The sequence below is a fragment of the Oncorhynchus kisutch genome, linkage group LG13 (genome assembly GCF_002021735.2).
Source record: "Oncorhynchus kisutch isolate 150728-3 linkage group LG13, Okis_V2, whole genome shotgun sequence".
NCBI classification, from domain to species: Eukaryota; Metazoa; Chordata; class Actinopteri; order Salmoniformes; family Salmonidae; genus Oncorhynchus; species Oncorhynchus kisutch.
In genome coordinates, this window is record NC_034186.2 from 68,093,194 (window position 1) to 68,119,694 (window position 26,501).

A 26,501-nucleotide genomic window follows, 5' to 3' on the forward strand; every position below is an offset into this window, starting at 1 on the left:
ATACTCCACAGACACACACACACGCACACAACCACACACCCTCCTGGTTTTAGCAGCAGTGGTCCTTCCCCTTCTGTTCCCCTCCCTCTCTCCTGTAGCCAGTGTGTGTCCAAGCACATCAGGCTTTGAGCCTATCTCACACACCAAGCACACTCACATAAAGGCCTTATCAGAGTGGAAAAGATCCTTACCTCCAGAGACTGATCCAGTGTTCGTCCACCCCTGTCCTCTCTCCAACCTAACAGGTGGAGCCCTATGTGATGTTCAAGAAGTCAGACAAGCCCCTTTACGGTAACGACCGCTTTGAGGGTTACTGCATCGACCTGCTGAGGGAGCTAGCTAGCATCCTGGGGTTCACCTACGAGTTGCGTCTGGTGGAGGACGGTCGCTACGGGGCCCAGGACGAGACCACGGGCCAGTGGAACGGCATGGTCAAGGAGCTGATCGACCACGTGAGTCTGGACCTACCTCACTACTCGGAAATGTTCTGTGTAAATTATTCAAGTTGAATTAATGAGGTGGTAAAGAGCTAGAAGCCGTGGGAGGGAACGTATTTTGTCGGAAGTGTGTGTGACAAGAGTTTGTATAGTTGTATTTTTTATGATAAACATGTTTTTGGCTTAGAGAGAGAGAGGGAGAGAGATAATGAGAAAGAAAAAGGGAGAGAGAGTGGTAGAGAGGTAGAGAGGTAGAGAGGTAGAGCGGTAGAGAGAAGGGCGGTAGAGAGGTAGAGAGGTAGAGAGAAGGGCGGTAGAGAGGTAGAGAGGTAGAGCGGTAGAGAGGTAGAGAGGTAGAGAGGTAGAGAGGTAGAGTGGTAGAGAGGTAGAGCGGTAGAGAGGTAGAGCGGTAGAGAGGTAGAGAGCTAGATAGGTAGAGAGCTGGAGAGGTGGAGCGGGAGAGAGGGAGAGAGCTAGAGAAGTAGAGAGGTAGAGAGGTGAGATAGGTAGAGCGGTAGAGAGCTAGAGAGGTAGAGAGGTAGAGCGGTAGAGAGGTAGAGCTAGAGAGAGAACGGTAGAGAGTTAGAGAGGTGGAGCGGTAGAAAGGTAGAGAGGTAGAGCTAGAGAGAGAGTGGTAGAGAGGTAGAGCTAGAGAGAGAGCGGTAGAGAGGTAGAGAGGTAGACAGGTGGAGCGGTAGACAGGTGGAGCGGTAGAGAGGTGGAGAGGTAGAGCGGTAGAGAGGTAGAGTGGTAGAGAGGTAGTGCGGTAGAGAGAGAGAGGTGGAGCGGTAGAGAGGTAGAACGGTACAGAGAGAGAGGTGGAGCGGTAGAGAGGTAGAGCGGTAGAGAAACAGAGGTGGAGCGGTAGAGAGGTAGAGCGGTAGAGAGGTAGAGCGGTACAGAGGTAGTGTGGTAGAGAGAGAGAGGTGGAGCGGTAGACAGGTAGAGCGGTAGAGAGAGAGAGGTGGAGCGGTAGAGAGGTAGAGCGGTAGAGAGACAGAGGTGGAGCGGTAGAGAGGTAGAAAGGTGGAGCGGTGGAGAGAGAGAGGTGGAGCGGTAGAGAGTGGTAGAGAGGTGGAGCGGTAGAGAGGTGGAGCGGTGGAGAGAGAGAGGTGGAGCGGTAGAGCGGTAGAGCGGTAGAGAGTCAGAGGTGGAGCGGTAGAGAGGTAGAGAGGTGGAGCGGTGGAGGTAGAGAGGTGGAGCGGTAGAGAGCGGTAGAGAGGTAGAGCGGTAGAGAGGTAGAGAGGTAGAGCGGTAGAGAGGTAGAGCGGTAGAGAGGTAGAGCGGTAGAGAGGTAGAGAGGTAGAGAGCTAGAGAGGTAGAGCCGGTAGAGAGGTAGAGCGGTAGAGAGGTAGAGAGGTGAGAGAGGTAGAGAGGTAGAGAGGGTGAGATAGGTAGAGCGGTAGAGAGCTAGAGAGGTAGAGAGGTGGAGTGGTAGAGAGGTAGAGCTAGAGAGAGAGCGGTAGAGAGTTAGAGAGGGTGGAGCGGTAGAGAGGTAGAGAGGTGGAGCGGTAGAGAGGTGGAGAGGTAGAGAGGTAGAGCTAGAGAGAGAGCGGTAGAGAGTTAGAGAGGTAGAGAGGTGGAGCGGTAGACATGTGGAGCGGTAGAGAGGTGGAGAGGTAGATCGGTAGAGAGGTAGAGTGGTAGAGATAGATAGAGAGGTAGAGAGAGAAAGGTGGAGCGGTAGAGAGAGAGGTGGAGCGGTAGAGAGGTAGAGAGGTAGAGCGGTAGAGAGGTAGAGAGGTAAAGAGGTAGAGCGGTAGAGAGGTAGAGCAGTAGAGAGGTAGAGAGGTAGAGCAGTAGAGAGGTAGAGAGGTAGAGTGGTAGAGAGGTAGAGAGGTAGAGCGGTAGAGAGGTAGAGAGGTAGAGAGGTGAGATAGGTAGAGCGGTAGAGAGCTAGAGAGGTAGAGAGGTGGAGCGGTAGAGAGTTGGAGCGGTAGAGAGGTAGAGCTAGAGAGAGAGCGGTAGAGAGTTAGAGAGGTAGAGAGGTGGAGCGGTAGACATGTGGAGCGGTAGAGAGGTGGAGAGGTAGAGCGGTAGAGAGGTAGAGTGGTAGAGATAGATAGAGAGGTAGAGAGAGAAAGTGGAGCGGTAGAGAGAGAGAGGTGGAGCGGTAGAGAGTGGTAGAGCGGTAGAGAGGTAGAGCGGTAGAGGTAGAGTGGTAGAGATAGATAGAGAGGTAGAGCGGTAGAGAGAGAGCGGTGGAGCGGTAGAGAGTGGTAGAGTGGTAGAGAGAGTTGGAGCGGTAGATAGTGGTAGAGTGGTAGAGTGGTAGAGCGGTAGAGAGGTAGAGCGGTAGAGAGGTAGAGCGGTAGAGAGGTAGAGCGGTAGAGAGGTAGTGCGGTAGAGAGAGAGAGGTGGAGTGGTAGAGAGGTAGAGCGGTAGAGAGAGAGAGCTAGAGCGGTAGAGAAACAGAGGTAGAGCGGTAGAGAGGTAGAGGTAGAGCTGTAGAGAGGTGGAGCGGTAGAGAGGTAGAGCGGTAGAGAGAGAGGTAGAGCGGTAGAGTGGTAGAGAGGTAGAGCGGTAGAGAGAGGTGGAGCGGTAGAGAGGTAGAGAGGTGGAGCGATCGAGAGAGAGAGAGATGGAGCGGTAGAGGGTGGTAGAGAGGTGGAGTGGTAGAGAGTGGTAGAGAGGTGGAGCGGTAGAGAGGTAGAGAGGTAGAGAGGTAGAGAGGTAGAGCGGTAGAGAGGTAGAGAGGTAGAGCGGTAGAGAGGTGGAGCGGTGGAGGTAGAGAGGTGGAGCGGTAGAGAGCGGTAGAGAGGTAGAGCGGTAGAGAGGTAGAGAGGTAGAGCGGTAGAGAGGTAGAGCGGTAGAGAGGTGAGAGAGGTGGAGCGGTAGAGGAGATAGAGAGGTAGAGAGGTAGAGAGGTAGAGCGGTAGAGAGGTGAGAGAGGTAGAGAGGTAGAGAGCTAGAGAGGTAGAGCCGGTAGAGAGGTAGAGCGGTAGAGAGGTAGAGAGGTGAGAGAGGTAGAGAGGTAGAGAGGTGAGATAGGTAGAGCGGTAGAGAGCTAGTGAGCTAGTGAGGTAGAGAGGTGGAGCGGTAGAGAGAGAGCGGTGGAGCGGTAGAGAGTGGTAGAGTGGTAGAGAGAGTTGGAGCGGTAGATAGTGGTAGAGTGGTAGAGTGGTAGAGCGGTAGAGAGGTAGAGCGGTAGAGAGGTAGAGCGGTAGAGAGGTAGTGCGGTAGAGAGAGAGAGGTGGAGCGGTAGAGAGGTAGAGAGGTAGAGCGGTAGAGGTAGAGTGGTAGAGATAGATAGAGAGGTAGAGCGGTAGAGAGAGAGCGGTGGAGCGGTAGAGAGTGGTAGAGTGGTAGAGAGAGTTGGAGCGGTAGATAGTGGTAGAGTGGTAGAGTGGTAGAGCGGTAGAGAGGTAGAGCGGTAGAGAGGTAGAGCGGTAGAGAGGTAGTGCGGTAGAGAGAGGTGGAGCGGTAGAGAGGTAGAGCGGTTGAGAGAGAGAGCTAGAGCGGGAGAGAAACAGAGGTAGAGCGGTAGAGAGGTAGAGGTAGAGCTGTAGAGATGTGGAGCGGTAGAGAGGTAGAGAGAGAGGTAGAGAGAGAGGTAGAGCGGTAGAGTGGTAGAGAGGTAGAGTGGTAGAGAGGTAGAGTGGTAGAGAGAGGTGGAGCGGTAGAGAGGTAGAGAGGTGGAGCGATCGAGAGAGAGAGAGATGGAGCGGTAGAGGGTGGTAGAGAGGTGGAGTGGTAGAGAGTGAGCGGTGGAGCGGTAGAGTGGTAGAGTGGTAGAGAGAGAGAGTTGGAGCGGTAGATAGTGGTAGAGTGGTAGAGTGGTAGAGCGGTAGAGAGGTAGAGCGGTAGAGAGGTAGAGCGGTAGAGAGGTAGTGCGGTAGAGAGAGAGAGGTGGAGCGGTAGAGAGGTAGAGCGGTAGAGAGAGAGAGCTAGAGCGGTAGAGAAACAGAGGTAGAGCGGTAGAGAGGTAGAGGTAGAGCTGTAGAGAGGTGGAGCGGTAGAGAGGTAGAGCAGTAGAGAGAGAGGTAGAGCGGTAGAGTGGTAGAGAGGTAGAGCGGTAGAGAGAGGTGGAGCGGTAGAGAGGTAGAGAGGTGGAGCGATCGAGAGAGAGAGAGATGGAGTGGTAGAGAGTGGTAGAGAGGTGGAGCGGTAGAGAGGTAGAGAGGTAGAGAGGTAGAGAGGTAGAGCGGTAGAGAGGTAGAGATGTAGAGAGGTGGAGCGGTGGAGGTAGAGAGGTGGAGCGGTAGAGAGCGGTAGAGAGGTAGAGCGGTAGAGAGGTAGAGAGGTAGAGCGGTAGAGAGGTAGAGCGGTAGAGAGGTGAGAGAAGTGGAGCGGTAGAGATAGAGAGGTAGAGCGGTAGAGAGGTAGAGAGGTAGAGCGGTAGAGAGGTAGAGCGGTAGAGAGTGAGAGAGGTAGAGAGGTAGAGAGCTAGAGAGGTAGAGCCGGTAGAGAGGTAGAGCGGTAGAGAGGTAGAGAGGTGAGAGAGGTAGAGAGGTAGAGAGGTGAGATAGGTAGAGCGGTAGAGAGCTAGTGAGCTAGTGAGGTAGAGAGGTGGAGCGGTAGAGAGGTGGAGCGGTAGGGGGGTGGAGCGGTAGAGAGGTAGAGCTAGAGAGAGAGCGGTAGAGAGTTAGAGAGGTGGAGCGGTAGAGAGGTAGAGAGGTGGAGCGGTAGAGAGGTGGAGAGGTAGAGAGGTAGAGCTAGAGAGAGAGAGCGGTAGAGAGTTAGAGAGGTAGAGAGGTGGAGCGGTAGACATGTGGAGCGGTAGAGAGGTGGAGAGGTAGAGCAGTAGAGAGGTAGAGTGGTAGAGATAGATAGAGAGGTAGAGAGAGAAAGGTGGAGCGGCAGAGAGTGGTAGAGCGGTAGAGAGGTAGAGCGGTAGAGGTAGAGTGGTAGAGATAGATAAAGAGGTAGAGAGAGAAAGGTGGAGCGGTAGAGAGTGGTAGAGCGGTAGAGAGGTAGAGCGGTAGAGGTAGAGTGGTAGAGATAGATAGAGAGGTAGAACGGTAGAGAGAGAGCGGTGGAGCGGTAGAGAGTGGTAGAGTGGTAGAGAGAGAGAGTTGGAGCGGTAGATAGTGGTAGAGTGGTAGAGTGGTAGAGCGGTAGAGAGGTAGAGCGGTAGAGAGGTAGAGCGGTAGAGAGGTAATGCGGTAGAGAGAGAGAGGTGGAGCGGTAGAGAGGTAGAGCGGTAGAGAGAGAGCTAGAGCGGGAGAGAAACAGAGGTAGAGCGGTAGAGGAGGTAGAGGTAGAGCTGTAGAGATGTGGAGCGGTAGAGAGGTAGAGCGGTAGAGAGAGAGGTAGAGCGGTAGAGTGGTAGAGAGGTAGAGCGGTAGAGAGAGGTGGAGCGGTAGAGAGGTAGAGAGGTGGAGCGATCGAGAGAGAGAGAGATGGAGCGGTAGAGGGTGGTAGAGAGGTGGAGTGGTAGAGAGTGAGCGGTGGAGCGGTAGAGAGTGGTAGAGTGGTAGAGAGAGAGAGTTGGAGTGGTAGATAGTGGTAGAGTGGTAGAGTGGTAGAGCGGTAGAGAGGTAGAGCGGTAGAGAGGTAGAGCGGTAGAGAGGTAGTGCGGTAGAGAGAGAGAGGTGGAGCGGTAGAGAGCTAGAGAGGTAGAGCCGGTAGAGAGGTAGAGCGGTAGAGAGGTAGAGAGGTGAGAGAGGTAGAGAGGTAGAGAGGTGAGATAGGTAGAGCGGTAGAGAGCTAGTGAGCTAGTGAGGTAGAGAGGTGGAGCGGTAGAGAGGTGGAGCGGTAGAGAGGTGGAGCGGTAGAGAGGTAGAGCTAGAGAGAGAGCGGTAGAGAGTTAGAGAGGTGGAGCGGTAGAGAGGTAGAGAGGTGGAGCGGTAGAGAGGTGGAGAGGTAGAGAGGTAGAGCTAGAGAGAGAGAGCGGTAGAGAGTTAGAGAGGTAGAGAGGTGGAGCGGTAGACATGTGGAGCGGTAGAGAGGTGGAGAGGTAGAGCGGTAGAGAGGTAGAGTGGTAGAGATAGATAGAGAGGTAGAGAGAGAAAGGTGGAGCGATAGAGAGTGGTAGAGCGGTAGAGAGGTAGAGCGGTAGAGGTAGAGTGGTAGAGATAGATAGAGAGGTAGAACGGTAGAGAGAGAGCGGTGGAGCGGTAGAGAGTGGTAGAGTGGTAGAGAGAGAGAGTTGGAGCGGTAGATAGTGGTAGAGTGGTAGAGTGGTAGAGCGGTAGAGAGGTAGAGCGGTAGAGAGGTAGAGCGGTAGAGAGGTAGTGCGGTAGAGAGAGAGAGGTGGAGCGGTAGAGAGGTAGAGCGGTAGAGAGAGAGAGCTAGAGCGGGAGAGAAACAGAGGTAGAGCGGTAGAGAGGTAGAGGTAGAGCTGTAGAGATGTGGAGCAGTAGAGAGGTAGAGCGGTAGAGTGGTAGAGAGGTAGAGCGGTAGAGAGAGGTGGAGCGGTAGAGAGGTAGAGAGGTGGAGCGATCGAGAGAGAGAGAGATGGAGCGGTAGAGGGTGGTAGAGAGGTGGAGTGGTAGAGAGTGAGCAGTGGAGCGGTAGAGAGTGGTAGAGTGGTAGAGAGAGAGAGTTGGAGCGGTAGATAGTGGTAGAGTGGTAGAGTGGTAGAGCGGTAGAGAGGTAGAGCGGTAGAGACGTAGTGCGGTAGAGAGAGAGAGGTGGAGCGGTAGAGAGGTAGAGCGGTAGAGAGAGAGAGCTAGAGCGGTAGAGAAACAGAGGTAGAGCGGTAGAGAGGTAGAGGTAGAGCTGTAGAGAGGTGGAGCGGTAGAGAGGTAGAGCGGTAGAGAGAGAGGTAGAGCGGTAGAGTGGTAGAGCGGTAGAGCGGTAGAGAGAGGTGGAGCGGTAGAGAGGTAGAGAGGTGGAGCGATCGAGAGAGAGAGAGATGGAGCGGTAGAGGGTGGTAGAGAGGTGGAGTGGTAGAGAGTGGTAGAGAGGTGGAGCGGTAGAGAGGTAGAGAGGTAGAGAGGTAGAGAGGTAGAGCGGTAGAGAGGTAGAGCGGTAGAGAGGTAGAGAGGTAGAGAGGTGGAGCGGTGGAGGTAGAGAGGTGGAGCGGTAGAGAGCGGTAGAGAGGTAGAGCGGTAGAGAGGTAGAGAGGTAGAGCGGTAGAGAGATAGAGAGGTAGAGCGGTAGAGAGGTAGAGAGGTAGAGAGGTAGAGCGGTAGAGAGGTGAGAGAGGTAGAGAGGTAGAGAGCTAGAGAGGTAGAGCCGGTAGAGAGGTAGAGCGGTAGAGAGGTAGAGAGGTGAGAGAGGTAGAGAGGTAGAGAGGTGAGATAGGTAGAGCGGTAGAGAGCTAGTGAGCTAGTGAGGTAGAGAGGTGGAGCGGTAGAGAGGTGGAGCGGTAGAGAGGTGGTGCGGTAGAGAGGTAGAGCTAGAGAGAGAACGGTAGAGAGTTAGAGAGGTGGAGCGGTAGAGAGGTAGAGAGGTGGAGCGGTAGAGAGGTGGAGAGGTAGAGAGGTAGAGCTAGAGAGAGAGCGGTAGAGAGTTAGAGAGGTGGAGCGGTAGAGAGGTAGAGAGGTGGAGCGGTAGAGAGGTGGAGAGGTAGAGCGGTAGAGAGGTAGAGTGGTAGAGATAGATAGAGAAGTAGAGAGAGAAAGGTGGAGCGGTAGAGAGTGGTAGAGCGGTAGAGAGGTAGAGCGGTAGAGGTAGAGTGGTAGAGATAGATAGAGAGGTAGAGCGGTAGAGAGAGAGCGGTGGAGCGGTAGAGAGTGGTAGAGTGGTAGAGAGAGAGAGTTGGAGCGGTAGATAGTGGTAGAGTGGTAGAGTGGTAGAGCGGTAGAGAGGTAGAGAGAGAGAGGTGGAGCGGTAGAGAGATAGAGCGGTAGAGAAACAGAGGTAGAGCGGTAGAGAGGTAGAGGTAGAGCTGTAGAGAGGTGGAGCGGTAGAGAGGTAGAGCGGTAGAGCGGTAGAGAGAGAGGTAGAGCGGTAGAGTGGTAGAGAGGTAGAGCGGTAGAGAGAGGTGGAGCGGTAGAGAGGTAGAGAGGTGGAGCGATCGAGAGAGAGAGATGGAGCGGTAGAGGGTGGTAGAGAGGTGGAGTGGTAGAGAGTGGTAGAGAGGTGGAGCGGTGGAGAGTTAGAGAGCTGGAGCGGTAGAGAGTTAGAGAGATGGAGTGGTAGAGAGGAGGAGCGGTAGAGAGGTAGAGAGGTGGAGCGATCGAGAGAGAGAGATGGAGCGGTAGAGGGTGGTAGAGAGGTGGAGTGGTAGAGAGTGGTAGAGAGGTGGAGCGGTAGAGAGTTAGAGAGGTGGATCGGTAGAGAGTTAGAGAGGTGGAGCGGTAGAGAGGTGGAGCGGTAGAGAGATGGAGCGGTAGAGAGGTGGAGCGGTAGAGAGTTAGAGAGGTGGAGCAGTAGAGAGGTGGAGCGGTAGAGAGGTGGAGCGGTAGAGAGATGGAGCGGTAGAGAGGTGGAGCGGTAGAGAGTTAGAGAGGTGGAGCGGTAGAGAGTTAGAGAGGTGGAGCGGTAGAGAGGTGGAGCGGTAGAGAGGTGGAGCGGTAGAGAGGTAGATCTAGAGAGAGAGCGGTAGAGAGTTAGAGAGGTGGAGCGGTAGAGAGGTAGAGAGGTGGAGCGGTAGAGAGGTGGAGAGGTAGAGCTAGAGAGAGAGCGGTAGAGAGTTAGAGAGGTGGAGCGGTAGAGAGGTAGAGAGGTGGAGCGGTAGAGAGGTGGAGAGGTAGAGCGGTAGAGAGGTAGAGTGGTAGAGATAGATAGAGAAGTAGAGAGAGAAAGGTGGAGCGGTAGAGAGTGGTAGAGCGGTAGAGAGGTAGAGCGGTAGAGGTAGAGTGGTAGAGATAGATAGAGAGGTAGAGCGGTAGAGAGAGAGCGGTGGAGCGGTAGAGAGTGGTAGAGTGGTAGAGAGAGAGAGTTGGAGCGGTAGATAGTGGTAGAGTGGTAGAGTGGTAGAGCGGTAGAGAGGTAGAGAGAGAGAGGTGGAGCGGTAGATAGGTAGAGCGGTAGAGAAACAGAGGTAGAGCGGTAGAGAAACAGAGGTAGAGCGGTAGAGAGGTAGAGGTAGAGCTGTAGAGAGGTGGAGCGGTAGAGAGGTAGAGCGGTAGAGCGGTAGAGAGAGAGGTAGAGCGGTAGAGTGGTAGAGAGGTAGAGCGCTAGAGAGAGGTGGAGCGGTAGAGAGGTAGAGAGGTGGAGCGATCGAGAGAGAGAGATGGAGCGGTAGAGGGTGGTAGAGAGGTGGAGTGGTAGAGAGTGGTAGAGAGGTGGAGCGGTGGAGAGTTAGAGAGCTGGAGCGGTAGAGAGTTAGAGAGATGGAGTGGTAGAGAGGAGGAGCGGTAGAGAGGTAGAGAGGTGGAGCGATCGAGAGAGAGAGATGGAGCGGTAGAGGGTGGTAGAGAGGTGGAGTGGTAGAGAGTGGTAGAGAGGTGGAGCGGTAGAGAGTTAGAGAGGTGGATCGGTAGAGAGTTAGAGAGGTGGAGCGGTAGAGAGGTGGAGCGGTAGAGAGATGGAGCGGTAGAGAGGTGGAGCGGTAGAGAGTTAGAGAGGTGGAGCAGTAGAGAGGTGGAGCGGTAGAGAGGTGGAGCGGTAGAGAGATGGAGCGGTAGAGAGGTGGAGCGGTAGAGAGTTAGAGAGGTGGAGCGGTAGAGAGTTAGAGAGGTGGAGCGGTAGAGAGGTGGAGCGGTAGAGAGGTGGAGCGGTCGAGAGTTAGAGAGGTGGAGCAGTAGAGAGATGGAGCGGTAGAGAGATGGAGCGGTAGAGAGGTGGAGAGGTAGAGTGGTAGAGAGGTAGAGCGGTAGAGAGGTGGAGAGTGGTAGAGAGGTAGAGAGGTGAGAGAGGTAGAGAGGTAGAGTGGTAGAGAGGTAGAGAGGTGGAGAGTGGTGGAGAGTGGTAGATAGATAGAGCGGTAGAGAGGTGGAGCGGTAGAGAGGTGGAGAGTGGTAGAGGTAGATGTAGAGACTGAGAGACAGAGAGAGAGAGAGACATCAGCTCCTATACTCGTTCCTGACCGGGTGTACAGCATGGATTCTGGCTTGACTCGTTTCCCCTGCAGAGCTTATTAAAACATACACTCACACACACACACACACACACACACACACTGCCCACGGACTATATCATTAAGTTTGACAAAGTAAGACCCAGATAGTATAAGCTGTGCACAGGCAGGCAGAAAAATAACAGGCTCGCCACAGCCAATGCTCAATATCTGACCCCATTAAATAACACTGCATCTCCCTCAACTGTGGTACACTGGACCGACGGCCATGTTTGTTTTGATCATGCGGAGGCTGGAGGGAGAGGGATCCCAGAGATTTGACACACACAGGGCCCAATTCCTGCGAGGTTATTGGAGTGTTGGCCGTTATGTAGATGTATACCCACCTATCTCTAGACAGCAAAGAATGCATCCCAAATGGCACCCTATTTCCTACATGCTGTAGTGCACTACGTTTGACCAGAGCTCTAACGTAGTGCACTGTATTGGGAATAGGGTGGCATTTGGGACTCATATATAGTGTAGGCAGACAGGATCTGTGGTGGACAAAACAGACAGTAATTGGCCTGGACAACCCTTCACAGGAGTTTACACTAGCTCGGCTCACCAGGACATGGTGAATTGAGCTGAAGAAGCTGAACATATCCAATCAAATGGAGTTGAAGGAAATCACTGGTGCTCTCTGACTAATGCTTCGAGTCATAGAACTAGAGTACTGTAGATGCACCTGGATACATTCAGTTGAAATAGGACCGAGACATGAGCTACATTAAGTGATCTAAATCGCATTGCGACTTAATCCTATTGTGTCTCACTTGGCCTTAAATGACATGGAACAGATAAAGACATTATAGTGGCTGGGACCAAACCACCTCATTCAATCTAGATTGATGTGTGACAACCTTGTTGGGGACAAACAGGATATTTCATTGTGAAATGATGTTGCTGACCTTGCTGTGAGTGTTTAGCATGTACCTGTGTCACAATGGAGCCCAAGATTGATCAACCACACAGGTTTAACCCCAATTAGAGAGACCGGATTGGTTGGGATATTTCGGATGTGACTTTGGCCCAGTTGAAAGGTCAAGCTCAACATACTGTATTACATGAAGAAGGACTCGCACTCTGAGCCATGGCGGAGGGATACGTATGGATGGAATATGAGTGATGAGGCTGTGGAAGAATGTAGATAAAAAAAGAAGAACCCCTGATTCAGTGTTGTGAAGAAATAGGGTTGTTATCAAATCACAACTAAATATGATTATCTCAGATCAGAGACACAATATAACATGTAGATGTCTGTGTTCTTATGAGTATGGCGATTGGTTGAACATTATCTTGTTTTCTAGGAACTACTTCTTCCATCGCTCACGCCCTCCCTCCTCCCTCCTCCACCCTGACACTCCTCTGCCCCAGTGGCTGTGGTTGATAGGACCATCCATCCTCTAAATGGGGTGGGGGTGTAAATGGGGAGGGGGGGTTGCCTTAGTTTAGGTTCAACGTCAGACAAGGAAAGGATGTATGTGAGATGGAGGGATAGAAAGAGCATACAAAAAAAAGGTATTTAGTCAGCCACCAAAAGTTCTCCCACTTAAAAAGATGAGAGGCCTGCAATTTTCATCATAGGTACACTTCAACTATGACAGACAAAATGAGAAGAAAAAATCCAGAAAATCACATTGTAGGACTTTTAATGAATTTATTTGCAAATTATGGTGGAAAAAGAGTATTTGATCAATTGAATTATTATTATTTTTATTTATTTAACTAGGCAAGTCAGTTAAGAACAAATTCTTATTTTCAATGACGGCCTAGCAACAGTGGGTTAACTGCCTGTTCAGGGGCAGACCGACAGATTTGTACCTTGTCAGCTTGGGGATTTGAACTTGCAACCTTTCGGTTACTAGTCCAACACTCTAACCACTAGGCTACCCTCCCGCCCCAGGGCCACAAAAGTTTATCTCAATACTTTGTTATATACCCTTTGTTGGCAATGACAGAGGTCAAATGTTTTCTGTAAGTCTTCACAAGGTTTTCACACACTGTTGCTGTTATTTTGGCCCATTCCTCCATGCAGATCTCCTCTAGAGCAGTGATGTTTTGGGGCTGTTGCTGGGCAACACGGACTTTCATCTCCCTCCAAAGATTTTCTATGGGGTTGAGATCTGGAGACTGGCTAGGCCACTCCAGGACCTTGAAATGCTTCTTACGAAGCCACTCCTTCGTTGCCCGGGCAGTGTGTTTGGGATCATTCTCATGCTGAAAGACCCAGCCACGTTTCATCTTCAATGCCCTTGCTGATGGAAGGAGGTTTTCACTCAAAATCTCACAATACATGGCCCCATTCATTCTTTCCTTTACACGGATCAGTCGTCCTGGTCCCTTTGCAGAAAAACAGCCCAAAGCATGATGTTTCCACCCCCATGCTTCACAGTAGGTATGGTGTTCTTTGGATGCAACTCAACATTCTTTGTCCTCCAAACACGACGAGTTGAGTTTTTACCAAAAAGTTATATTTTGGTTTCATCTGACCATATGACATTCTCCCAATCTTCTTCTGGATCATCCAAATGCTCTCTAGCAAACTTCAGACGGGCCTGGACATGTACTGGCTTAAGCAGGGGGACACGTCTGGCACTGCAGGATTTGAGTCCCTGGCGGCGTAGTGTGTTACTGATGGTAGGCTTTGTTACTTTGGTCCCAGCTCTCTGCAGGTCATTCACTAGGTCCCCCCGTGTGGTTCTGGGATTTTTGCTCACCGTTCTTGTGATCATTTTGACCCCACGGCGTGAGATCTTGTGTGGAGCCCCAGATCGAGGGAGATTATCAGTGGTCTTGTATGTCTTCCATTTCCTAATAATTGCTCCCACAGTTGATTTCTTCAAACCAAGCTGCAGATTCAGTCTTCCCAGCCTAGTGCAGGTCTACAATTTTGTTTCTGGTGTCCTTTGACAGCTCTTTGGTCTTGGCCATAGTGGAGTTTGGAGTGTGACTGTTTGAGGTTGTGGACAGGTGTCTTTTATACTGATAACAAGTTCAAACAGGTGCGATTAATACAGGTAACGAGTGGAGGACAGAGGAGCCTCTTAAAGAATAAGTTACAGGTCTGTGAGTGCCAGAAATCTTGCTTGCTTGTAGGTGACCAAATACTTATTTTCCACTATAATTTGCAAATAAATTCATTAAAAATCCTACAATGTGATTTTTTTTTAAGTGGGAGAACAATTGGTGGCTGACTAAATACTTTTTTGTCCCACTGTATAAAAGGGGAGGGGGGTATGTGAGGGAGAGAGTGTGTGTGGAGGAGCGAGCAGGGGGGAAAGAGAGAGGGAGAGGCAGGGAGAGAGAGAGGGAGAGAGACAGACAGAGAGAGAGAGGGAGAGAGGGAGAGAGCGAGAGCAAGAGCTAGAAGGGCTCTAAATATCCTCCTAAGTGCCGTGTGACGGACTCTGTGATGTGTAAAGGCGCTGTTTTCTTAATTTGATTGGTTCTAAATGCTTCCTGCGTCTCTGACTTACAGCCTATCCTTCTTCCCTTTTATGTTGTCTGTTGACAGAAAGCTGATCTGGCAGTGGCTCCTCTGGCCATCACCTACGTGAGGGAGAAGGTCATCGACTTCTCCAAGCCCTTCATGACACTGGGGATAAGTATCCTCTACCGCAAGCCCAACGGAACCAACCCTGGGGTCTTCTCCTTTCTCAACCCCCTCTCACCCGATATCTGGATGTATATTCTGCTGGCTTACTTGGGTGTCAGTTGTGTGCTGTTTGTCATAGCCAGGTAACATGTCAGTTCCAGTAATCAATCAATCAATCAATCAAGCCCTTCTTACATCAGCTGATGTCACAAAGTGTTGTACAGAAACCAGGCCTAAAACTAAATCACTGCTAATTCATTCACACACTATTATATGCTAACGTCTTAATTATTTAACCTTGCCCCATCTGTCTAACAAGATAGTCTCTTGGTGATTATGTTACGATCTTGACACTAAGTGGACAATATCTGCTCACTACCTGCTACCAATATCTACTCACTCAGATGACACAGACTTTATAGCTAGCCTCATACTGAAAAATTCAGAAACACATTCACTCAAACTTTTAATAATGCAACCAACTTTGAAGGAAAAGGTACACAGATAAAAGTCTATATAGCTAAAAGTCAGGCAGGCAGGCAGCTGCTGTTAAGTGATTCCTGGGAAGTCTCTGTGTCTCCACACATACCTGCTGTTCCCTGGTCTGCCACAACTATCTGCTGCTCAGGAGATAATGCACACAAACACAAACATTGTGATCAGAGACGTTAAACCAGACGTTTCAGGACTGTGTGTGTGCGGTATGTGTGTATGTACAGTACCAGTCAAAAGTTTTGACTCACCTACTCATTCCAGGGTTTTTCTTTATTTTTTACTATTTTCTACATCGTGAAGACATACAAACTATGATATAACACATGGAATCATGTAGTAACCACAAAAAAGTGTTAAACAAATCAAAATATATTTATAATTGAGATTCTTTAAAGTAGCCACCCTTTTCCTTGATGATAGTGTTGCACACTCATGGCATTCTCTCAACCAGCTTCACCTGGAATGCTTTTCCAACATATGCTAAGCACTTGTTGGTTGCTTTTCCTTCACTCTGCGGTGTAACTCATCCCAAACCATCTCAATTGGGTTGAGGTTGGGTGCTTGTGGAGGCCAGGGCATCTAATGCAGCACTCCACCATATCTATAGATATAAAATAAAGAAAAACCCTTGAATGAGTAGGTGTGTCCAAACATTTGAGTGGTTGTGTGTGTGTGTGTGTGTGTGCTCGTTGGTGTGAGCGGCTGCTGCCCCCCTTTCCCTGTTGTCTCCAGTGTCTCAAAGTCACTACTGTCTTTTCTTTTCTGGGTTTTTTCTCCACCTTGCCTCAAACATACCAAGTGATAGAATCTACATAGGAATCATATCAGCACAGTAAGAACCTGCTAGTTATGACAGTGACTTTAAAAAATGACAGAGGTGGCTGACAATTGAACAAGCTTGATCATTTATAATGTTGATTACTCGTTTGCCCAGTATAGAGAGAGTCTGGGTTTTTGTAGGATTATTGGAGAAGCGAAGAGAGGGTATGAAGAGTAAGGCTTTTATGTTAGATCTTGAGAGAAGCTGGTGTGTGTTAGATCTTGAGGTCAGTTGGTGTGTGTTAGATCTTGAGATAAGCTGGTGTGTGTTAGATCTTGAGGACAGCTGGTGTGTGTTAGATCTTGAGGTCAGTTGGTGTGTGTTAGATCTTGAGGTCAGATGGTGTGTGTTAGATCTTGAGGTCAGTTGGTGTGTGTTAGATCTTGAGGTCAGATGGTGTGTGTTAGAACTTGAGATAAGCTGGTGTGTGTTAGATCTTGAGGTCAGCTGGTGTGTGTTAGATCTTGAGGTCAGCTGGTGTGTGTTAGATCTTGAGGTCAGTTGGTGTGTGTTAGATCTTGAGGTCAGATGGTGTGTGTTAGATCTTGAGGTAAGCTGGTGTGTGTGTGTTGTCAAACTCATCAGAATTAGTTGATTGGCTAGTTATCAGCATCTGACCTTGTGCATACGTTGAGTCAGAATAGCCCTCTTATCCCTAATAACTGGCTGTGTCTGAAATGGCACCATAATTCCTATATGATGCACTACTTTTGGTCTGGGCCCACTGGGCTTTGGTCAACAGAAGTGCATTATATAGGGAATAGGGTGCCATTTCAGACACAGTCACTGGTCCACTGGTGGAGAATAGGGCCAGTCCTGCAGGAACTTTAGCAGAACTTTTACAGAGAGCGCTAACATTTTATTGAAATTATCAATCATGATGTAGAGAAGAAGTTTTATATGTAATTTAGCTTTTACATGTGATAAAGTGTTTTGTGTTGATAGTTTTGATGGATACCATACTGGTTAGTATGATTTATGACCAATAGTAGTACATTTCGTTCTTATATTTTCATCTTGACCTTAGAGGCTGGATGTTATCATTGAAATAAGAGCAATGGTATTGTGGTGTAATGCTTAGCAAAGTGTGTTTTTATGTAGGTAGTAGTGTATCTTTTGTTTCCTTTGTTCAGGCTTAGTTCTCAGGGAAAGTAGTGCAGAGTTTGACATTTTCACATTTACATTTGAGTAATTTAGCAGAGCGGCTTCCAGTTATTGTGTTCATCTTAAGATAGGTAGGTGGGACAACTACATATCACAGTCATAGTACGTATGCTTTTATTCAATAAAGTAGCAAAGTCAGAACTGGTAAGTGGGAAAAAAGTTAAGTGCCAGTGTTAGTTCACAAAATGCTTTTTGGTGTGTGTGTGGGCGGGGAGGAGAACAGAGTACTCAGTTTGGGGTGTAGGGTTTGATCAGAGCCTGAAAGTAGAGAGGAGCAGTTCCTCTTGCTGATCCATAGACAAGCACCATGGTCTTGTATCTCTCCACTTGATCTGGCTGCTCTCACCTGACTAGGGCCGGCATTTGAGGCACGCTGGAGAAGAAGACATAGAAAAGTTGATGTTAACTCTAAAACCTTTGGTGGAACGTAACTCTTTGAGTTGTATACTCAACAGTTTTAGAGTTAATGCATGTGTGTTACTGGCGATATGATCACACAAGAGAATAAAACGCTGCAACTGTCATCTAAGTTGGTTCAGAATATGCACCTATCTTTTTAAATGATCACAGTAAGTAAGTGTTGTTGGGTAAGTGTTCAAATATATCTTTCACCTTGTTTGATTCTCCCTTTAGACACTAGGCATGGTAGGGCTTCGGTAGCATGCATGTACTGTACAGTGTACAGACCCCAGTCGTTCTCTGGTAAGGTCACTAAGCTAACTGTACATATATATGTGTGTGTACACATTTTTATCTATGTATGCTTGTTTGTGTTTTGTATGTGTGAGGGGGTTTATGCTACTACGTGTGTGTGTGTGTGTGTGTGTGTGTGTGTGTGTGTGTGTGAATGCTGTATGGTGACAATATAAGGACTGGTTTAGGCTCCCCCTAGGCAAACTGATCTACATGCCATATTTAGAAACACTGTCAGGATACAGTGGGAAAACCACCACATTACTGTATTTACATGATTTAATAAGTTACCCTTCTCATATCACCAGCTGTTGTTGTTGTTGTTGTTGCTTGTGGTAGGTGTTGTTGTTGTTTTTCCTCTAATATCTTTCCTACGCTGTTCCTTCTTCCTTTGTTACGTAGGTGATGAAATGAAACATGTGAAACAGTCTCTATCGTACATCCCACGACCTCCACCACATCTCTGTGCATTATCGCCTTGTTACAGTTTGGGGAATCTAATTTCCTGCCTCCTCCTTATCAAATGAATTTTAAAAAGATAAAAACCTGCAGAGGAGCGAATGAGCTCTCTTATCGTCAACAATTTATCCCCAAATTTATGCAGGATTCTCTCTCTTTCTGTCGGCCAATCTTTTAATTATGTGGTCTCCTACTATTGTTACATCTTGTTGTCACATGCTTGGTGGAAAGAAGACTGCCTCAATATTACACAGTCTCTCCTTTGTTTGTGTTACTGTGAAACAGAGTATATCATATGTTCAATACACAGTCTAATACCCTTAACTGCAACATGTTACAACATGCTCATATAACAGACATTTCCCATCCCTTATTCTACATTTGTAGAAGGGGAACGGGTTGTAATGGAATTTCTATTAGACTCTTCTGCAGTTCTCCTCCATTACTACAACGAGTCTCAGTGTGCTCTCAAAAGCCCCATGTAAAACAGTTTGTCGGCCTCTCAATGCTACAATACAGATATAGATTTGTTTATCATCCTGGAAAGAGAAGTAAACAACAGCATTTGATTGAGGTTTGTGTATAGACAGACATGTATAAATGTATTTTTTCAAGCCGTATGGAATACGGCAACAGCCCCATTGGAACGCTGTTGATGGCTTGGAAGGTTCATATAAAGCCTATAGAGATATAGAGCCTTGTCTTTTCCCCAGTCATTTAGAATTGAAGAGACTAGACCTGCAACAGCCCCTTTCTAGCGCTCTCTCTGTGTTCATTCTTCTCCCCTGACATTGGTGTTATCAGGCGTATCATCTGTTGAGTTTTCTGCAGGATGACCTTATAAAAAGATAAAAGCCTGCCATTGTTTCTTCTCTGCTGCTGAGTTCCCTTCTTGCCTGTCTGCCCTCCATCCTCCCGCCCGTCTGTCTGTGGTTATCTCTCTCTCTCTCCCCCCCTTCTCTCTCTCTCTCTCTCTCTCCCCCCCCCCCCCCTTCTCTCTCTCTTCCTCTCTCTCCGCTCAGCGGTGACCTTACTCAAAGTTTCTCCCTCTGTGGCTCTGATGACCTGAGATAACGTAAGGGCGGTGTAATTGGATCAAACTGACAGCTAACTGAATGGGATGGGGCTGCCGGAGCGGCCGGGCAGCTCCACCTTCAGAGACAGGTTAAGCTGCTGCTAGTGGTTCTCGTCGTACGGTGACAGGATTATTTTAGTATTCCCACCGCGGTGAGGTAACTCCCGCCTCTTACCCCACCCTCTCCTCAGGCCAGCTACGGATGTAGGATGACAAGCTGGCTCATCCGTGTTCTCATCCGTGTTCCTGGCGTGTGGTAATTGGCTTTGCTCAGCGGGATCTCCACTAAGGGGGACCAGCCGGGGGCACCAGTCACTAGTCACATACGTCTTGCCAAGGTCACAGTTCACATGAACTCAATTTGGAATTGCAAACTGACAAGCAAGCAAATCTGGGGCAAATTGAGTAGACAGATTGATTTAGGGCCATGGATTGTGTTAAAGCAAGGAATGGTGGGATCTAAAGGACGTTCAGCGGTCTTGGAGCTGGACTAGAATACCCCCTTGAGTGTGACATGGGGGATAGGGAGCGTGTACTAACCACATTATAATGGCCAAGCCCATTATTCATGACATTGGTGCATGTTCTGATGCTGTCATATTATCAATAATAATGTCTTAATGGTATCATTAAGACATTATTATTGATAATGTCTTAATGCTATCACCAATATATAACAATATATAGCTGTCACCAATATATAACTTTATATCTAAGCCACCCCAAAAACAAATGATATACTACCCTGACAAGTAGCCATGCTGGATTGTCAACTGTTTAATTGTTTCTCTGCAACATCAGATTGTTTTCCCGTTTGATATTCTTGTGGAATTTAGATTTTTGGGAATTTAAAAGTTTCTAGAGAGTCAAGTCCACAGAACACATCCATCGACTATTCAATTTGATTTGTCATATACTTAAACCAGGGGAAAAAAGAGGCCTGGCTTAAGATATTGCTCCTACGATTCCACAACTACAGCACAACCAAATGGGGTCGAGATGCTTAATTGTAGCCCAATCAACCTTTACTAATGTAATGTCACTTTTATTTAACGTGAATAAATGGGAAATCTCTTTGCTTGAGGAGTGAGCTGAGCTGAAGTTGGAGCAGAGCGGAGTGAGTGGGAGTGAGTACCGCACAGCACAGACAGGCAGTCAGACAGGCAGTCAGACAGGCAGTCAGACAGGCAGTCAGGCAGACAGGCAGTCAGACAGACAGGCAGGCAGACAGACAGGCAGACAGACAGACAGACAGACAGACAGACAGACAGACAGACAGACAGACAGACAGACAGGCAGTCAGACAGACAGACAGACAGACAGACAGACAGACAGACAGACAGACAGACAGACAGACAGACAGACAGACAGACAGGCAGTCAGACAGACAGACAGACAGACAGACAGACAGACAGACAGACAGACAGACAGACAGACAGACAGACAGACAGACAGACAGACAGACAGACAGACAGACAGGCAGTCAGACAGGCAGTCAGACAGACAGGCAGACAGGCAGTCAGACAGACAGACAGACATGCAGTCAGACAGGCAGTCAGACAGGCAGTCAGACAGACAGTCAGACATGCAGTCAGACAGGCAGTCAGACAGACAGGCAGTCAGACAGACAGACAGGCAGTCAGACAGACAGACAGGCAGGCAGACAGACAGGCAGTCAGACAGGCAGTCAGACAGGCAGTCAGGCAGACAGGCAGACAGGCAGTCAGACAGACAGACAGACAGGCAGACATGATGGAAATGAACTATTTGATGTATTGAATTTGAATGCAATCTGTAGATTATAAGGATTATTAGTGCTTTTCTCAAGTGACATTTAAGTTATTTTCAGATCCCATTGATTAAATGCCTTTGATATGAGCATGTCAACATGAGCAGTGTGTTTTGGGCTGACAAGTGGTGAGAAGACGTTCCACAGTCCCAAGGGCTGTTTAAATTCTTCATCTGTCATCTAGTTGAGATGATACAGTTGAAGAGATAATAACAAAGCAGACCTGGGTGACATATAAAGTGATGATGTATGTCATCTTGCTGTTTGTCAGCTTTTGTTCATTTAACCGTCATGTTACACTCTAATTGATGAATTGTCATAACAACAACTAAAATATATCAGCTTACAATAACAATTTCTCGCATTACCTTGTAGGGCAATATATGTGGTACATTTTCCCAATATCAAGATGCCAAAGTATCACATCTTGTTGTTGTGATCAATGACTAACTAACTTTTGTTTCTCTTCCCTATCTCTCCAGGTAAGCCAAGTCAAGCCAGTATTGGTCTGTAACACTGTCTGTCTGTTCTATTAGTGCTGAACACAAGTGAAATAAACGTGTGTATGTGTGTGTTCTCTGTCGATTGCCACAGGTTTAGTCCCTACGAGTGGTATAACCCCCACCCCTGCAACCCTGACTCAGATGTAGTGGAAAACAATTTCACCCTGCTAAATAGTTTCTGGTTCGGAGTTGGAGCTCTCATGCAGCAAGGTAGACGCCTCTGCCTGCCCCCCTTTAGCACACATCCCACTATTTTCCTGGGGGAACAAACGTGCTCTTAACCAGGCCCACGACCATGCATGGGGGCCTCTGTGCATGTAGCTGGAAGCAGACTGACTGACTGGTTTGGTTGCGTCTGTCCACAGTGTGGTGTGGATTGGCTGGGTGGGATCTTGAGATTAGGAATGATGAGCGTGATTGGTGAATGAGGATAGGAGAGCCAGGTGTTTTCCTCCCTGTTCCTGCATGATCTACCACCCTCTCCTATCTCCCATCTACTGTACCCCTCCTCTGTCCCCAACCCCACCCCACCCCACCTGCCTCCCTCCCTTCCCCACAGGTTCCAGAACAGGTAAGTCCTATCCCCCATGTGCCAGAAGGTAAAGAGCTAGGTGCAGAGAGAGTTGAGAGAATGAGAGTTAAAACAGTGTGCTGTCTCTTAGCCTGCCTCAGTCTGGTTTTGTTTCCTTCTGCCAAACCGATGCCATATCTTCTCAACTAGTGTCTGCGTCTTTAGATTGAGAAAAGCAAAACAAAACAAAAGGAACTGCGGTACGGCATCACATTAAATGAAATGATTTCATTTAGACTTGTAATCTCGACTGAGACTGCATGCAAAGACCAGATCTGTTGCATTTTGTAATACATACTTGAAAGTTGCGTTAGTTACGGTACCGTAGCGATGATGACAGGAAGGTCTGCAGCATGGTTAAAACGGCCTGGGTCTGCCCTGCATCTGATCTGGACCATGGAATGGAACATAGAAGGGACTGACTTTCCTCAGCAAAGTTCTGCCCAGATATGAATCTGACATTCTTTTCCTGGCCCTTGTTGATGGCTGGTTGCATGCAATGAGTTAGCATGCAAGTCTTCATTTAAATGAAGTTGACTGAGTGATTATTTTGCAGGTATAATAATTTGTATACTGTGATTTGTAAGAGTAAGTTAATATGTAACTAATAGAAATTTACAAAATGTTCCAGTTAGAACCCTTGGGACTCTAATCCACCTTGTGCAGGTGGGTATAATGAAGTCACCCATTTGGGTAGGTTTTTGCCCTCTGTATTTGTGTTAGGCAATTCTACATATTGCACAGGTTAAAGATGCATCATTGCATGAGAAATGTTATCTTCTGTCATATTAAGCCATATTAAATGTGTAATGGATATTCTAGAGCTTGCTGGAATGTATTCATAAGTTTGTCAAGGGTCTGCCAGGGTATCTGATGTAGTAAAGTATGCTGTAGAATATACTGTAACTGTCAATGTAACGGTGTTAAGTCCTGTAGTTGAGAAGATGTGGCTGTAGGGCAGGAGGGTTTTAAGGGACGAGACTGAGACAGAGGAGCACACTGTGCCCGTCTGCATGGCGTCTCTGTGACGCCCACGCTGGCCTACACTGTAGAGAGGCTCCCCTGCTCCCGCGGCTTGGCCCCGCCCCCAGAAAACTGTGGGATGTGCAGTTTGGACATGACGTTACCTTGGGTACATGACAGTCAGCCCCAACCAGGTTCAGTTGCTTTGGCTCTGACGCGCTCCGCTCCCGGGCGGTCGGTCTGTCACATAGAGTTGAATGGCCTCAACGGGGTAAGGTCTCTGAGCTGGTAGACAGTGTTGTTCCACTGAACACAAAGCTGTCTCTATTTTCCCTGGTCATGTCATGTGTCTTGCTACTGTGTCTTCTCTGAGTTTATTTTCATATCGTTTGTCTTTTTTTCCTAATTTGAGTGCTTTGACCAATGAGCGGTGTGGGCTGCAAGGCATCCTGGGTAATGATGGTGTGGCTGTTGAATCATGTTACACTGTGTGTCTGGCTGGTGGGGGGCGTGGTGGTGGGGTGAGGAGAATCAGGGAGTGAGAAGAGATATGGGAAGAGACATGTGAGAGTGGGGGGAGAGGATGTGAGGGTGGATGTGTGGAGCGGGTTGACTGCAGTGTGTCTCTCTTTGTTCCCCTCCACAGTGCTCTCTCTCTCTCTCTCTTTCTCTCTCGCTCTTTCTCTCTCTCTCTTTCTGGTGGACAGGGCTTTGGGCATGAATTCAGATGTTACTGGACGAGGCTGTCAGGTCTCTGCTCTCACTATATTTCTCCCTGAGTGACGGCTCACTGCCCAGACTGGGAGAAAGTTATAAGAGGCACTGCAGAGGCAGAGTGAGATGAGTGGGAGATTGAGTCTCACCTAAGGAGAGAAGTGGAGTTCTTATCCTCCTATCTTTCCCACAGTTCATTGCCTTTGAGTGAATGTGCGAGATCGCAGCTTTAAATTGCCTTGAACTACTTGAGGAGAATGATCTTCTTGCTGCCCAGTCAGACCTCAATCAACGCCCCCAGAGGAAGACCTCACCCCACCCACTCACACAGACCCCTCCTCAAGAACACACTAAGAGGCAAAAGTTCTGAATAGCATATAGCCTGGAAACTAACCATCTACATGCAGGCATTTTGAGTCAGATGTGATTTCAGATGAAGCACCTCAAAAGAAGAGAAGCTTTGGTGTATCAACAGTTTGCTCCAGTGTGAGTGAATGCTAAAATAATATGCAGCCAGACCACACAGTAAAAGCCTGATTCAATCTGCCACCATGTGGCCGGATGCACATCACAGGGCCAAACATGCATTGCCGCCCTAGATGCCCAGGGGGTGTGTGCGTGTGTATGTGCGTGTGCCTGCGTCAAGTGTGTGTGCATGTGCGTGTTGTCTGTGACCCGGCAGGATGCCGAGGTCTGGGCTGGCCCTGGTCCTCTGGTGGTTGTTGCTGGGTATCTCCTCTTGGCTCCAGGACCCTGCCGGGGCTGACCCCTCTCTCTGCTCCTCTCCTCTCGCCCCCGACCAGGCTCTGAGTTAATGCCCAAAGCCCTGTCCACCAGGATCGTAGGAGGCATCTGGTGGTTCTTCACCCTGATAATCATCTCCTCCTACACGGCCAACCTGGCTGCCTTCCTCACTGTGGAGAGGATGGAGTCGCCCATCGACTCAGCTGACGACCTGGCCAAGCAGACCAGGATAGAGTATGGAGTGGTGGAGGAGGGATCCACCATGACCTTCTTCAAGGTGGGTCACATAGGGCATGGTGCCATAGGGCATGGTGCCATACTGGCCATCTATCAGTCTATTCATCTATCAACCAGGCCATCAAGCAATCAGTCCATGTATTTGTGCATCTACTGTACGAGGATACATCAATCAGTCCACCAAATCATACAGTGTTGCACCACTAAAGGACACATGGTTAGAGAATACTTGGAGGCAATTGTAAATGTAATGACATGTAAGGAAAAAGACAAATACATTGGTAAATACATTGTCGAAGAGCTCAGATGAATCTGCAGAATTCTAGATCAACTGTAAATCCATAAATAGCTGTTAAGTCCAAAGTAAATCTGTGACAGCTAGAAGTTCCCATGACAATAGAATGGAGTGTTCCAGAATAAAGACTTGAACGTATAACCATTAGTTGTGTTACAGCTGTATTTTGTGTTACCTGTGAAATTGGCTGCAGCAACAAGGCCCGAAGAGGTGTGGTAAATGGCCAATATACCACGGCTAAGGGCTGTTCTTAACATGATGCAATGCAGAGTGCTTGGTGCCTGGACACAGCCCTTAGTCGTGGTATATTGGCCATATATCACAAATCCTTTTGCAATTATAAACTATTTACCAACGTAATTATAACAGTAAAAATAAAAGTTTTGTCATGCCCGTGGTGTACTGTCTGATATACCACGGCTTTCAGCCAATCAGCATTCAGGACTCAAACCACCTGGTTTATAATAAAGTATAGCTTTTCTGTGTTCACTCTCGCCAGCTCTCTCCTCTCCTCTCCTCTCCTCTCCTCTCCTCTCCTCTCCTCTCCTCTCCTCTCCTCTCCTCTCCTCTCCTCTCCTCTCCTCTCCTCTCCTCTCCTCTCCTCTCCTCTCCTCTCCTCTCCTCTCCTCTCCTCTCCTCTCCTCTCCTCTCCTCAGTGGTTGATCATGTGGAATCACTGCAGCATATCAAGGGTATCTTATTAAGCCAGCAGTGTTTTAGGGTATTCTACAGTATTCTCACAAGATCTCCCTGCTGTGTCTCTCTGATTATTCTGCACTGTTTGTCTATCGTATCGTATCCCCACCGCTGCGATGCACGGACAGCTCTATGCCAGATGGAGGGAAAATCTGTCTCTCAGAATGCTGCAATGGATCTTTATGGCTTCTGGTGTTTCTTTATTTTCACACTTCATTTTTATCAGCTCTGTGTGTGTGTGGTGTGTGTGTATGTATGTGTGTGGTGTGTGAACACATTCTCAAAAGACACATACACATGAAAACACATGCATACTCTCTCTCCCTCTCTCTTTAACAGATACACACACACACACACACACACACACACACACACACACACACACACACACACACACACACACACACACACACACACACACACACACACACACACACACACACACACACACACACACACACACCTATTAATTACTGAAGCTAATATGGCACGGTGATAGCAACGCTTTAAATAGTATTTTTACCATTCCATAAACAAATGACTGAAAACAACAGTTGGCATCAGGGAGCACATACAGTCTGTTCTGGTGGAGAAGGTTACTTATGCTGACATTCCATTGCAACAATTGCAAAGAAAAATGTTATTAAAAAATGATTAAGCAAAGCAAAGTATTGTTCAAATCAAATGATATTTGTCACATGCGCCAAACACAACAGTAAGCATTTTACAATAAGGTGTACACCTGTTGTATTCGGCACATGTGAACAATTTGATTTGATTTGAACAATACTTTGGTTTGCTTGAATCATTTTTGTTTGTTGCCAACACGGTCATCAGAAGGATTCAATCCACAGATGTAGAGGATCCAACTGAAGTACCATTTCTCTGAAAGGCATGATTCTATTGTCCCCTCCTAGACCTAGGTTACTGATTGATGGACGGATTGATGAATGTTTTGACCAAAATGATTGAGAGTCCTCATCGATTCAGCGTTGTTCTCTGTACTGCAGGCATTCAGACAGGCATCGTATATCCTTATTACTTTTTTAAAATATATTTTTTAAGATTTTATTTTATAAACAATACAAAACATACACATACAAATGACAACATCATACAAACATCAACTACATCACCCCTACCCAGACCCACTTGCACACACCCCCATCTCATCAACTACACTATTGAGTCATTATTAGTTTTACACTTAATACACCACTCGGCCGTTGTGCTTGTGTGATTTTTTTTCTCTTAAATTCTATACATTAGTTTATACTGAATTAAGCATACATTTTTGTTAATTGTATTTTTGTTAGTTATGCTCCAACCTTCCCTCCATCTTATGTTAACATCAGT

At 48.1% G+C, this 26,501-nt stretch overlaps 1 protein-coding gene across 2 annotated transcripts in view; it reads left to right on the plus strand.

Annotated features, from left to right (window-relative positions):
• grik2 (glutamate receptor, ionotropic, kainate 2) overlaps positions 1 to 26,501 on the plus strand; it is a 262,114-nt gene that overhangs the window by 137,536 nt on the left and 98,077 nt on the right. For both annotated transcript variants that reach the window (XM_031787057.1, XM_031787058.1), the window contains exons 11-14: positions 246 to 452; positions 13,847 to 14,070; positions 21,017 to 21,135; positions 23,977 to 24,194. In XM_031787057.1, the coding sequence (XP_031642917.1) occupies positions 246 to 452; positions 13,847 to 14,070; positions 21,017 to 21,135; positions 23,977 to 24,194 (768 nt within the window). The remainder of the gene's footprint in view (positions 1 to 245; positions 453 to 13,846; positions 14,071 to 21,016; positions 21,136 to 23,976; positions 24,195 to 26,501) is intronic.